Source organism: Aquila chrysaetos, chromosome 2, assembly GCF_900496995.4.
Source record: "Aquila chrysaetos chrysaetos chromosome 2, bAquChr1.4, whole genome shotgun sequence".
Lineage (NCBI taxonomy): Eukaryota > Metazoa > Chordata > Aves > Accipitriformes > Accipitridae > Aquila > Aquila chrysaetos.
The window spans coordinates 64801389-64816287 of record NC_044005.1 but is presented as its reverse complement, the minus strand read 5'-3'; the positions used below and the strand labels follow the sequence as shown (position 1 = coordinate 64816287).

At 40.2% G+C, this 14899-nt stretch overlaps 1 protein-coding gene across 5 annotated transcripts in view; it reads right to left on the bottom strand.

Moving 5' to 3' along the window:
* Window positions 1-14899, bottom strand: part of ASCC3 (activating signal cointegrator 1 complex subunit 3) — a 298713-nt gene that overhangs the window by 270132 nt on the left and 13682 nt on the right. For all 5 annotated transcript variants that reach the window (XR_005933537.1, XR_005933536.1, XM_030038284.2 and 2 more), the window contains exon 2: window positions 80-223. Coding sequence is in view for 3 of the 5 variants with exons in the window: in XM_030038284.2 (XP_029894144.1) it covers window positions 80-169 (90 nt within the window). In the remaining 2 variants the exon portion in view is untranslated. The remainder of the gene's footprint in view (window positions 1-79; window positions 224-14899) is intronic.

The window sequence follows — 14899 nt, the reverse complement described above, 5'->3', positions numbered from 1 at the left end:
AATGAAGAAAGCAAACCATTCTTACTATATACATACTAATACTTTACAATTATGCTTTGGAAAAGAAAAAAATCTTTACCCTTAAGTCAGCTAATTCTTCACTGTAATCCTCATGTTTAGTGACATTTGAAAAGGAGCGTAAAGTGCCTGTAAGACGAGGCAAGGCCATCTGTTACTCATTCAGTGATCCATAGGATGAGAAATCAAATCCCAGTTCAAGCACCTAGATGAGAACAAAACAAATAACATGGCTTTGTTAATGCTATAAATACAAACTCACATCACAAACTTGAAAGACCTTTTTGAGCAAGCAGAACTTGGCTGGCACTTCAATTAAAGAAGTTTAAAAAAATCTCTCTCAAAATGCTAATAATCGAGACTCAGTAGAAGGGAGGTGAAAGGCACAAAGCATAGGCAAGACATAGTAACATGCAGAGGTCACTCAGCAGGTTCTTCTTCTGTCTCCTCCCTAAAGAAAAGTTACCAGCAATGAGGCAAAATGACAATTATCCTTTGGAGCCACTAACACAAGAGTATTATAGTGAAATCCATGTAACTGAACTTTAGCTCCCAACAGCAGTACGTGATTACAACCTACACGAAGATTTCCTCTGAACCAGCCCACTCTGAGCGCCTTCAGGTCATTAACAGCTTCCGGCACTGATGCAAGGGCATCCTTCTTGACAACCGCTTAGCCATTTTTAACCAGCAAAACAGGCAAAGAAAATTATGTCAGGAAAAAAAAGATCGTAATACGCATAGCACTCAACTATTGCAAGATGTAAAGGGAATAAAAGGGCTACTGGAAAACTGAAAAAAGTATGCCTCGGGATGTTTTCATCTCACAACTGGGAGCGTGCTCACATGCACATGTGCTTACACAGCGCAGGGCGCTTTCCAGGACTACAGCCTATTTCTGCATGGTCTTATTTCCTCTGTGAAACAGGCTCATATCTATACAGCAAAACACAGCTGTTCTCCATCTGAACTTGTACTCATTCCAAACCTTTTACTGAAACCATTCTCAAAGTTGTTTAATTTCAAAAGGTGCCCACAGCTGAATTGTTTAATGAACTCTTAATGGACAGCTACAGTTTCTGATGGTAGCAGATAGATACAGATTTAGGTGGTTTTTGAAACAATTAATGATACCATTACAAACCTAATAATCTGCATCATTCTTAGCACGCCCGAAGACCATCAGCCATCCAGAATTTAAATAACTTAAAACAGAGTTAATAAAGTGAGTTTTCCCCCTCCCACAGTCATATACTGTACAAAACTCCCTGCTTTAATCCAATTATCCTTAACATTTTCCTTCATTTAATGACTGCATTTGTATTTTAGTTACCAACTTTGCAATACAGCACAAAATCAAATCCAGATGCAGCGTTCCAGTCACAGAGAAATGTCACTGACTTGTCAGGTCTGCTTGCTTTCCTACCTCGCATTAAGATGCTTTTTGAGAAAAGCTATTACAACAGCTGATATTTGAGAGACAAGTGTTATAATAATGAAGCTACAAAATGTGGAAATATAAAACCTTTAACTGTGAAGGGGATAGAGAGGACATGTTCAAATTCAAGCCTAGAAGCAGACAGAGCCAAGGAATACTGCAGCTTTTGAGATGTTCAGTGGATATATGACATGTAATTCATACCAGCATAGCTCCTAGTGAAAACAGCTTGTGAACTTTATAGCCACCATTACAGAAAGGAAGTAACGTGTCCAAAATTTGACACACTCTAACCCAACCTTTTTTGTTGGAACCCAACAAAAAAGGCAGATCACTCTCGTACTGGTCCAATGACAGCATTGCCATTAACTGTTAAAGATCACTCCATTTTGCCTATTTATTTTATACCTACACTTGAATACCTTCTTCTATAGAATTATGGTCCTTTACAATACCATATAACAACATAATTGTAATATTATTATCTTAATTGTCCTTTCTGAAATAACATGCACAATAATCTATGAAAGTTCAAACCCACTGCTAAAAAGTTCACTTTTCACACACACTTTTAGGGAGATTTTAAAGCATCTCAGGCAGGCCCTTTTGTTAGGAAATTGAATTTTAAAGGAGGGTTTCTTCTTCCTTTATTCATCAAGTTATTAATAATTTCTGAAATAAAACACCTGGAACCCCAGAGGACAAGTAAGGGCCCACCTCCATGACCACAGGCTTGGCCAGAGAGCCAAATCCAGCCCCGAAGCCCTACAATTCAGCTCAGACTAACAACCCTGCTCCACGCGTGCCTACATGCTTTCAGAACTTGTTGGTCCTCGAGGGGGCTGGCTGAGCAGCCGCTCAAGGCTTCTGCACCTCATTTATAGGCAAACCCCACTTCTGGTCCATGACACCCACCCTCACCAGGGCACCACAAGAAAACAAAAATAGCCATCAATCAGAAAGCAGGGGACAGGTGCAATTACTCTACTGTTAACAAGAAAAACAAGGTAAAATTCATGAACTTACACTATTATTCTGCAACATACTAGAGCCAGCTCTAAACACTGGGTCAAAAATGCTGTGGCCCCATGAGATACAGAATAAATTTACATTTGTTTTAAAAAAAAAAAAAAACAAAAACAAACAAAAAAAAAAAAAAACACTTACGTGCTTTCACATAAAGCCTGCTGATGTAGATACCTGCCTGCATCACACTGCCTTTAAAGTGGATCAGCTACTGCTCGTCTTCCCACAGCCACCATAAGGGTAACTAATGCCTTCTGATTTAACAGAAATATATCTGTTTGCTCACAGCTTGATCTAGAACATCTGTACTACCAAATGATCCTGCTAAGATCTGCTGGTTTTGGAACAAGGACCTAAAAGGCAGCAGCAATTAAATCCTATTTACCAGGGCCCATGTACAGAAATGCAAGATGAACTTTGCCATTCTTCTGCTCATTTCCCCTCAAGAAAAAGGTATGAGAATAAGTACCACCTTATTTCATGTTTGTAGAGGGACAAGTGGAATGAGAATTTAACCTTCAGATCAGTGCAACTTTACATGGTAAAAATATCTCCCCCCCATCAAGTAAGGGCAATTGGGGCCCATTCTGCCAACGATTTTTAGGAAAAGGAACTGAAGTTTGACAATTCCTAGAACTTCCTCAGATTTCCTGCCTCTTTAAAAAAAAACAAACCAAAAAACAACCAAACTTAACTTTCCACCAAGCTTCTGTTTGTAAAGCAGAAAGAGCAATACCCACCTTTCTAAAGCTTTGTGAAGAAGAGAGGAAATAACTTTTAAAGCCTATTTTACTTCTTTTAAAAGCAAGCGTGATTTTAACGTTGAAACTTGATGAGAGAAAGTAAAACATAAAAGCAGATTATACTCAGAATTCAGGTTTGAAACCATTCAAACTTTTTTGTTTGAAAGTAAACCTAACAGTAAACATGGATCATAATCTCAGCGTGTTTTTATTCATTAAACTGAAACATTTTAAAAAATTGCTAGCAATATTACAAAGGTAACAAACATTACTAGAGAAGTTTTCCACTTCATATTTTCACCAACGAAAGCCTTCCTCCCACTCCTGGCCCTCCTATACTTTTTTATATAAGCAAATAACAGAACCATCTCTTCTCCACTGAAACTTTATAGAGGTTATGGTCAAAGAGATACCCCCTTTAGGGCTAAAAGAAGGGGACTGCTCAAATCTGGTACCTCAGTTTTCAAGTTGAACACAAATCCTTTACTTACAAATGATGGAATAACATAGCATTAATAGAATCACAGGTAAAATCCGCAGTTATGCTGTCCTATAGTACCAGCTTCTGTAGCCTCTAGTATTTAACTTGTTATAGGTCCCTCAAAACCTCACAGCAGTCATTTTGTTTAAATTATTTAAGGAATATTAAGCCATGTTACAAAGTTTTGCCTATATTGCCTATGATTCTTTAAACTATTAACAAGTTTCTTGCTGTCTATATGAACTTCTCATTAATAAAACCTGAAAAAGTTATTACTGATTACTAACCTAATCAAAGAAGTCACTGCAGTGAGACAAACTGCTATAAAGAAAAAGAGGCTTTAGACATTAACAATTAATAGCAGGTTGCTATTGACCACATAGTATTTGGATCAAATAGCATTTTCACTTTCACTTGTAAAAGTGGAAACATTTCAAATGAAAAGGAAGCTAAAAAGGCAAAAAATATCCCAGCCATAAGGGAATACAAAAAATAAAGGGACAGTACAGTAACCTTTTGCACTTTAAATACATTTAAAAAAACCCTTAAAATAAACGTTAGCACAGCATTAAAGCAGCAAGACCATGAGGACACATTAAGACATTTTAAATATATCCACACAGAGAATATTTTACTTCTTTACACTACTATGCAAGAGCAATAAAAATAAAGCAAGCCCTAAGTATTAAATTTTAGTGACATGAACACATTTTAGAATTGCTACAACTAACCTCAGCAGCTTCACTAACACAAAGGTAAGCTTCGTATTTTATTTACAAATAAGTTTCAGTATTTAAGAAAGCACCACATTCTATTCAGTGTGTATTGCTCACTGCCATTTTAAAGAAACAAATAAAAGCATTAGATGAAAAAGCTATTTCACAACAATGAGGACATTTGTATTAGATTCACTTAAACTTCTTATCCAAGCATGTTTGATGCAAACAGTACAAATACAGCACCTAGCATCAAAGTTGCCAGCCAGGGATAACAGGGGTTCAACAACATCTCAGACATTAATCATACACAGCAGGCCAAAGCAAGATACTACAATATTAATGTTTTCCAACTTCATATGTTGCACCTTTATACGCAGTGCTATATGATATAGTAACAGTTGTACACTTTCAGATATCTAATTTTATGCAAAAGGTTCAGACATCACACTGGAATTCTCTCAAGTTGTCTGGGTTGAATACTGACCCAGTCTTGACTGGAGATCACCAATCTTTGAAAGGGAGATGTCAAGATTAAGGAATACATACTCAGAAAGAAATAGTGGCTGTCTGATACATGGTATTCATCTCAGTGAATACCAGAATTAAAACAAACGTTTCAGCATAATGAGGAGGCATAACAGTGCCTGTGTGTGCCATCCTTCATTTAAGAGAATTTCAGGACCTTAATTACATAAGTCACTAAACCAAAAAAACCCTCTAAAAAACAAATAATGAAATTGCGAGCCATGCATTCAATAGAGTATTAACCCTTTCCAGATTCTCTCTCTCACACAATTTTAGCCATGCACATGGGATTAAACACCAGCTGCTTAACACTATTCCTGCTAGCATCAGCTGGAAAGGCGTTTCCTGTGATTACACCCAATACTGTTTTGGTGTGATGCCAAACATGTGGCTTGGCCCAATAATGTGTTCATTTTAGATGTGCTTTGAAATCACTACTAAGGATAGCTGTCACTTCTAAAAAAAAAAAAAAAAATAAATTTAAAAAATCAAACAACCCTTTTTTCAGAATAACTCATCTTTCTTTTCCAAGAACATATGATGTAGTTCAATTGTTAAGACTGAGAAATGTCTGCCTTTTTACACCCCATCACCTTAACTTTTTCATTCTCTGCAGTGAGACAAACTGCATCCAAAGCAATAGAGACTTAAAGACTTGCCTTAGATGTGGAGATGTACTATGAGCTAATCTCCTTCAACATACATAGCATCTATGTTCATTTAAATGCTAGGCATGGGGGATGTGTGTTGGTTTTTGCTTTAGCTTAATAGAGGACTCTCTGTGCCTCTCTCTTTCACACAGTGCCATCAACAGAGGTTGAAAACAACCCCAGGCACTTCATCTTACTCCGTTCCAGAAAAGTTTGTCACTAAAAGAAAAGCAGGAGGTGTATGGAAGGTAAATATGGATGTATGTGTCCAAAGGAAGTAAAGGGAGGATGAAAAACAATAGGTGAGAGAAAGAAAAAACGTTTGAGCTATCGAGAGCTAAGTAACACATGTTCCATCTCACTGACGATGGCTGAGAGGACATGGGATGCACTTCAGCAAAAATAATAACTGCTGTAATAATACACACATAATACGTAATTGCCTAAGTGCTGTGATAAGACCATGCTAGAGCACCTGTTCAGATGAGAGTAAGAAAGGCTCCGTAAAACATTCTTGTAGTGAACAGCAAGCATGCAGAAGGATAAAGGCTCCAACACTAATTACTGGCCACAGAGATGGCATTGCTAGGTTCTTTGCAATTCAGCTTCAGGAGGTAAAACAATTGCTTACAACAGTTGCTAAAGATTCACAATAAAATTTTAATGGAATAAACAACTTGAAGTTACTGCACAGAAGTAAAACTGGGCAACTACCTGTAAATGAAAATTTGTACAAGTAATAATCAGCAAGCATAATAGGCTTACTGTAGCAGAAAAAAAACACTTACAAAGGCTTTTATCTTTCTTCTGACCTCTAATGGGAAGGCAAGAACAGAAAAAACAAAATTAACAACAACAAAAAAAAAAAAAAAAAAAAAAAAAAAAAATCGGTATTTATCTGCTGTTCATAGTCTGCTTTACAAACAACATTGTGCAGATCTAGTCAAACCTTCAAACATTACACAACCTGTGATAAAAACTAATCTTCATAGAATACCAGGTTGGAAGGGACCTCAAGGATCACCTGGGCCAGCCTTTCATGGCAAAAGCACGGTCTAGACAAGATGGCCCCGCATCCTGTCCAGATGAATCTTGAAAGTGTCCAATGCTGGGGAATCCACCGCTTCCCTGGGGAGATCATTCCAATGGCTCATTGCTCTCTTTGTGAAAAATTTCCTTCTTGCATCCAACTGCAACCTCCCCAGGAGTAACTTGTACCCATTACCCCTCATCTTTTCCATGCGACTCCTTGTAAAAAGGATGTCCCCATCTTCTTTGTAGCCACCCTTTAAATACTGGAACACGGTGACAAGGTCTCCCCTAAGCCTTCTTTTCTCAGGGCTGAACAAGGCCAGTTCTCCCAGCCTTTCCTCCTATGGCAGGCTTCCCAGTCCTTTGATCATCTTTGTGGCCCTTCTCTGGACCCTCTCCAGCCTGCCCACATCTTGTTTGCATAGCGGGGACCAAAACTGCACACAGTATTCCAGGTGTGGCCTGACAAGCACTGAGTAGAGCGGGATAATGACTTCTTTTTCTCTGCTGGGGATGCCCTTGTCGATGCAACCCAGCATCCTGATGGCTTGCTTCGGCACAGCAGCACACCGTTTGCTCACATTGAGCCGGTTGTCCACCGGGACGCCCTCCCCAGGTCCCCTTCCACAGCGCTCCTCCCCAGCGGGTAGATCCCAGCCTGTGCTGCACTCCTGGATTATGTTTGCCCGGGTGCAAGACCTTACACGGGTCCTTGTTGAACTTCATAAGGTTCTTGTTAGCCCACTCTTCCAGCCTATCCAGGTCTTCCTGCAGGGTGGCTTTCCCTTCCAAAGCGTCCGCTTCCCCGCTCGCTTTGGTATCATCAGCAAGCTTCATCGGGTACGCTTGATCCCATCGTCCAGATCGCTTTTGAAGGTATTAAACAGTGTTGGGCCCAATATCGATCCCTGGGGGACCCCACTTGTGACAGGTTGCCAGTTGGAAGAGGAGCTATTTACCGCCACTCGCTGGGTGCAGCCTGTCAGCCAGTTCCCCACCCACCGCACAGAACACTTGTCTAGGCTGTAACGCACCAGTTTCTCTAGGAGGAGGCTGTGGGAAACCGTATCGAAAGCCTTGGAGAAATCCAGCTAGACGGTGTGCACCGCTCAGCCCACACCAACGGAGCAGGTTACTTTGTCGTAGAAGGCGATCAGGTTTGTCAAGCACGATTTGCCCTTGGTGAATCCGTGCTGGCTTTTCCCAGTCACGTGCTTCATTTGGCTTGCGGTAGCCCCCAGGGGGGTTCGTTCCATAATTTTCCCAGGGACTGAAGTAAGACTGACGGGCCTGTCATTTCCTGGATCCTCCTCTAAGGCCTTCTTGTAGACGGGGGTGACATTAGCCTTCTTCCAGTCTTCTGGGACATCCCCCGATCCCCACGACTTCCCAAAGATTAAGGAGAGTGGCCTCGCAACAACGTCAGACAGCTCTCTTAACGCCCTCAGGTGGAGATTGTCAGGGCCCATCGATTTGTAGGGGTCAAGCTCCTGTAACAGTTCCCATACCAACTCTTCCTTCCCCGACGGTGGGTCTGTGTTTGCATCAAACTGGATTTTTGTTCCCAAGCCCTGGGGCACAACAGTGCTGGTGAAGACTGAGGTGAAAAAAGTGCTCAGAATCTCTGCCTTTTCAGCATTGTTCATGACCAATTCATCTCTCCTATTTAACAGCGGGCCAATATTTTCCTTCTGTTTCTGCTTGTTGTTTACCTACCTGAAGAATCCTTTCTTGCAGTTTTTGACATCTCTGGCCAATTTCAATTAGAGCTGAGGTTTTCTTTTCCAGCTGCCTCTCTGCACATCCTGGCAATGCCCTGGTAGTTCTCCATGGGTATTTGTCTGGTTTTACATCTCTGGTATGCTTCTCTCCTGGTTTTGAGCAGACGCAGAATCTTGCCACCAACGGGGCTTAATTGTACCTCCACAGTTGATTACCATACCAAAGACTACAAAAGTTCTGAAGGTGGCCACAAGAAAAGCTTACCAAAACAAGCTTTCCCATTCTAGCACTGCTTCTAAACCACGCTGGGGAGCTGTTTCTTAGTCATCCATCCCCCCCCCGCCTTCTCCCAGGAGAACAGTTTACAGGTATATTAGCCCCTTCAGAACATCAGAAGGTGGTCTCCCACAACACTTCACTTTAAAACATCACTGAAATTGATCTGGGACAGTGAACTGACCTTACATTACATAAAGGGAGAGAATGGACACATCTATATGTCAAAACCCTTCATCAACCCAAGAAGAAAAGCAAGAAGCAGAAAATAATCATACTGAAAAATGTTCTTGCAAAGATATAGCTAATGGTATTACACAAGAAGCATCCAAGTGTAACTTAATTGTGCAAGAGGTAAAAATCATCACGTTACCGCTCTTCTAGTAAGATTTGTTAAATACTATCTATACAAACCTGTCCGAGCACCTTTATGCAACCAAGGCAGATTAATGTGAGGAATTATCAGGAATACATCAGCTTCAGTGTGCAGTCAGGTCCATCTCTCACAGATAATACATAGCTATGCCTGGACATAGACAACTATGATATACAGTGAAAATCCAAATGTCTTTTTGGAATTAGCTAGTAACATGCCCTGCACAGAAGAAATAGTGACTGAGATTAATACCACTGAAGTTAATACACTGGACCTCTACTTTGGCAGGGCAACAATATTACTTATTTTTATTAACTTCTTTTAATAATAAAGCTATAATAAGAAGGTCACTTTTGGATAACACAAAATATCTTTAACTGAAATACCAATGCATATAATAGAAGCTTACTGTTGGGATATCCAAAGTTCAGGAAGAAAGTAAATTTAACTGAATAATTAGCTTCCAAAAGACAAGATAAATTACACTTGGCTTATGAGTTTGGTGTACAACTAAGATCAGGTTCTGCTTCTTATTTTCTTTTCAGAAATGTTATGTTTGGTACACAGAAGAAAAAGTCCAAAGGACTCTTCAAGGGAAATGGGACTAATAAAAGGAAAGCAATGCTTTACCTTCCAGCTTCTTCAACAGCATAAAATGAGTAAGACCAAAAGGAGACATTTATTTAACAGACACATACCTGAAAGTGCAAAATAGCAAACTGTGTATCTAATTACTACAATTAGGATACCTGAGCCATACTGTTCATGGTAGGTACATCTTATTCATAATTTAGTTAATTCTGCTTTGGAGTTCTCCACAGAAGGCAATAACTAACTAAATTTTTTATATTTGAAATCAAGCTTGACTAGCATGGGTTTGCTTAAGAGAAGGGACAAATGTAACTTGATTTAAATAATAAACCTTCAGCAGATGCTACAGAAATATTAAAGCTACTGTACAGCTTCTGTTCATTAGCAGTGAATTTGACTGAAAAATGTGCTCAAGAAACAGAACATGCTTAATTTTTCTCCTCTCCAACGCTCCCTCCCTTCCATCTCCGCTTTTACAACACTAAAATATTCAGTCCTACAAATACACCTTGGGATAGTCTGGAGCATTTGACCACTTCAAACTGAGGGCTGAGAGATGTCTTCTTGCCACTGCTTCTTGTGAAAGCAGCATCTGTCCATGCCTGCTGGAAGAAACTATTCCCAAAAACTCAGCACTCACACCTCCCCTTGAACCTTAGGAGGTGGTGGGGGGAAACCACCTGATCCTAATCCTGGTCCCTAAAGCATAATTGGAGAAACAAACCCTACACATACTTCCAAAGTCTGCCTACCTTGCCTAAATTAATCTTAAAAAAGTAATGAACGTAAAGGCTGTTTTTAGCTAGGCCTAAGGTTGAGCTCCTAAACAATTGGAAACAAGACTGGAAAGCAGTAAACAAAGCCTTCAGCTCCATTACAGAACAAATTTGACAAATTGTTTGTTAGAAGGTCTACTATTCTCACCTTGATCCCCAGCATCCCAGTCATGTTACCAGGGAATCTGTACAGGAAAATTTGCATTCTGAATACTCCCCTGAAGAACTCTGTGGACTCATACCTATGTAATTTGAGAATATCTCACCTGTCTACTGTGGTTATGTTTAAAACACACACATAAGCAGACACTACTATGCTTATAGACAGAAAAGTACCACACAAAGCCTAGAGTCCATTTACATCAAGGTATTTAGGCACGTGCACTGACAATTTTCTCTCCAAAACCAGCTGTGATTTTGGATGGAAAACAAACAGTGTGAAAACATTTCTGAAAACTTGTGCCTGAATCAAGCAGGAAGATTCAAGCTTCCCTTATGGCAGGCACCTGGGTGGGATTTAGTCTCTAAGCACAGTGTCTAGTGGCATTTGAGACCCTTTATAATATCAAAAATATTTGCATGGACCAGTAGATGTGACAGGTCCTATGAAACGTCCACATCCTCTGAAACAGTAGCTGGATACACAGTGTAATTCTGTAAGGTTTTTAAACTGGCAACAGATGTGTGTTCAAGCACCTGAATCACTTCCCAGATTTACAGACAACTAAACAAATGCCTCAAGTACTGTATTATCTCCCAGTTCTAAATAACTGGTTGCTTTTTATCCATTCAATACCATTATTATCCTTCATAATTAACTCTGATTTCCTTCAAAATACAGTTTCAATAGGCCTCATAGTTGGAACTGAATCATTCTGAATTGGAGCATCTCCCCCAAATGCTTTTGAAGGAAGCACAAACCATCCCTTTTGAGAAAAAAGTAACCTATTTTAGCTTTTAAGAAGGATCTTGAATGCAATAAAACAAAAGACTAAGCCAGGTACACTAATCCTTACGACCCTGCCTGTACACTATTACTCAAGTCATGAAGGAGAGGTTGTAGGAGTACAACTGCTCCCTTAATTCTCATTAACCCATCCTGTAAGATTCCTGAAATAACTTTGGGAAAGTTTTTGAAACAGGGTAGAGCTAAAATAAAAAAGTATTATGGTAAAGTCTAGAAAATAGTTTTTAAGAGGCATATAACCATCCATTATATATCAGCTGCCATTATTTTTAAGACTACTGCATTCATAAGAGACAATAAACAGGACATCTAATATAAGTGTCCCTGAAGGACAAAGCTTCCTCCCAGACCTAGGGACTGCATAGCCATGCAGCTAATGCACCCCTGTACAAACATGGGAGGCAGTATCAGTAGCCTCAGGAATCCAAAGCAGCAAACAGTCTATAACACCTCTAGTCAACCACATTGTTGCATATATATGTACGGTATCACAACTGATTTTTACAAACTGATCTGAAAGAAAAGAAAATGAAGTCTTCTGTGTAAGTGAACAGTCCAGCTATATCACTGGCAAAACTCTTACAGACTTGGAAAATATATTTCTGAGATTCATTTGACAATAGCCAAGTTAACCATGGGAGAATGTCTTTTTGAAGTTGTAATACTGACTGGATGAGTTGTGTTGCTATTAGCACTACCAAAATCAGAATCAAGGATTCATTAATTGGTTAAATAACACTGTCTCTGGTACTTTATGACATTACTATTTTATACTCTGCTGAATTCGTCATCAAAAACTATGTCCAAGAACCGCACTGACTTGTAAGTAAAATGGCGGATGTCATCAGCATCAGAAGAAGTGGATCACAAAATTTGTGCTTTATTCAGCATGGTGTAAAATGAACTCTTATTCACAGAAAAGTCATCGGCAACATTCATGTCACCTGGAAAGACAGGATGTCAGTTCTGAATTACCTGTCTTCCAAACATCAAGAGTCCTTCTCGAGGACTTCTTTAGTAATTAGTTATGGTTAAGTAATCCACTGCATCTAGCAGACAACACACAGTAGCTGTATAAGCACAGTACAACCTAGGCCAAGATTCACATTTTAAGATTAAAGAACAATTGTTCTATGAAAGCAGTGAAGCAGGATTCCTCATTTAGAGAAAATATTAAATATTATTTTGTGTTCAGCAGTTTCATCAATAAAACTGGTAATAATTAAGGTAATACTGGCAATCTGAAACAAAAAAAATCTGCAAATACGTAAAAATAAACTACAGAATTATTTCTCAGAACAGAAATATGCAGAATTTTAGACCACTTAAGAAAGAAGCTATAGATTCTACAGTGCTTCTGGTGACAATTTAATTGTCACATACTAAAATATGGAACTGCCCTTTGAAAGAAACAAGGGTTCTGGCCAACTTTGGCTATCACTAAATGAAAAGTTCCCAAAACTATCAGCTATAAATAAGCTCATCCTATTTCCAGCAATTTTTGAGAGAGTCAGAATTTTTATCAATGGTGGCAATAAATAATACAGAAATATGTAGAAAATGACCCATTACATAGAAAAAAAAAATAACCAGTTGTCATTGCCCACACAAATGCATCAATTTCATTAAAATAACGCAAGTGTATTGTGTAATTTTCAATGTTTCCTATATTTAGCAACATTTGGGTTTATTGCATTCATTTAATTTTCATATTAATGTTTGTAGTATTTTCTAAAAAAAGTGTCCTTACCCTTTTTCTACCATTCCGTACCTTGTTTGAAACCTGTCATAGTTTTTGAGTAGGGAAGGAGTCAGAAAGTCATGACAAAGTTTGAGGAAAACTCTCGAGTTAGTAACATCCGTGAACACCCAAGACAATCAAGACTATTTAAGTAGGGCAAGCCTTCTGATGAACATCAAGGAAAACTCTCATCAGGACATTATGATCACGTGCATACTCCATTGCAAAGATGCAGTAAATATCTTCACAATAATACTCAGGAATTGGGAGCTGAAAACTGTGCATTTTATCCACAATTCATCTCTCTGAAAAGTATTTTAATTCTAAATATACCAAGATGACACTAATAAAATGTCACAGATACGCATCCCCTGAATATTAGTTACTAGGCTGCTGCATTTAAGTCCTGTATCAATACATTAAATATACATATTTAAACTTCGCTAAGTTTGAGTAGATTTTAGCACTACACTATTCCTCAACCTTTCTAACATTACTCTTAAAAGTCTCCATCAGCTTTTCTTACCAATGTGGCAGTACCAAACTGCCACAGACTCTCAGTCCCCATTAACTCCTAATTTCCTGAGAAACATCCTGATTTAATATTGTGGTTTAAGCCCAGCCGGCAACAAAGCACCACAAGGCTGCTCGCTCACTCCTCCCCGCCCCCAGCGGGATGAGGAGGAGAAAATATAAAGAAAAGCTCGTGAGTTGACACAAGGACAGGGAGGGATCACTCACCACTTATGGTCACAGGCAAAAAAACAGACTCAACTTGGGAAAGAAAACAAAATCAGTTTAACTTGTTACCAATCAAACCAAAATAAGGACAATGGGAAGTAAAACCAAACCTTAGCACACCTTCCCCCCAACTCTCCCTCCTTCCTGGGCTCAACTCCACTCCTGATCTTCTCTCCCTCCTCCCCCACCGCAGCACAGGGGGACGGGGAATGGGGGTTGGGGTCAGTTCATTACACGTTGTCTCTGCAGCTCCTTCCTCCTCAGGGGGAGGACTCCTCACTCTTCCCCTGCTCCAGCGTGGGGTCGCTCCCACAGGAGACAGTCCTCCACGAACTTCTCCAGCGTGGGTCCTTCCCACGGGTTGCAGTTCTTCAGTCACAGCCTGCTCCAGCGCGGGCTTTCCCATGGCGTCCCGGCCATCTTGGGGGGCATCCCCCTGCTCCGGCGTGGGCTCCTCTCTCCCCGGGCTGCAGGTGGGCATCTGCTCCCCCGCTCCCCTCCCTGGGCTGGGGGGGGACAGCCTGCCATCTCATCACGGGCTGCGGGGGCAGCCCCTCCTCCCCTCCTTCCTCACTGACCTCGGTGTCTGCAGAGGGGTTTCTCTCACATCCCACTCCCCTCTCCGCTGCAGGTTTCCCCTCTTAAACCTGTTCTCCCAGAGGCACTGCCACTGTCACTGATGGGCTCGGCCTTGGCCAGAGGTGGGTCCGACTTGGAGCTGGGGAAGCTTCTAGGAGCTTCACACAGGGGCCACCCCTGCAGTCCCTCCCCTGCTACCAAAACCCCACCACACAAACCCAAAACATTTAAAAATACACAGAACTTCACACTTCTTAACAAAACTCTCTAGGAACACAAAATAACAAAGGTAACTTTTCCCAAATCCCCAAAACTGTAAGGCACACACAAAACATACAGATCTACACAACGCAAAACAAATTCTACCAGTTTTGTTTTCTGACCACAGCTTGGCATTTTGAGGGGGGTATCAATTACTGGATAGCTTATTCCTGCTTTCTGCATAAAACAGCTAACAAGAAATCCTGACATGCCTTCTCGTTCAAAGTGACTTCTGGC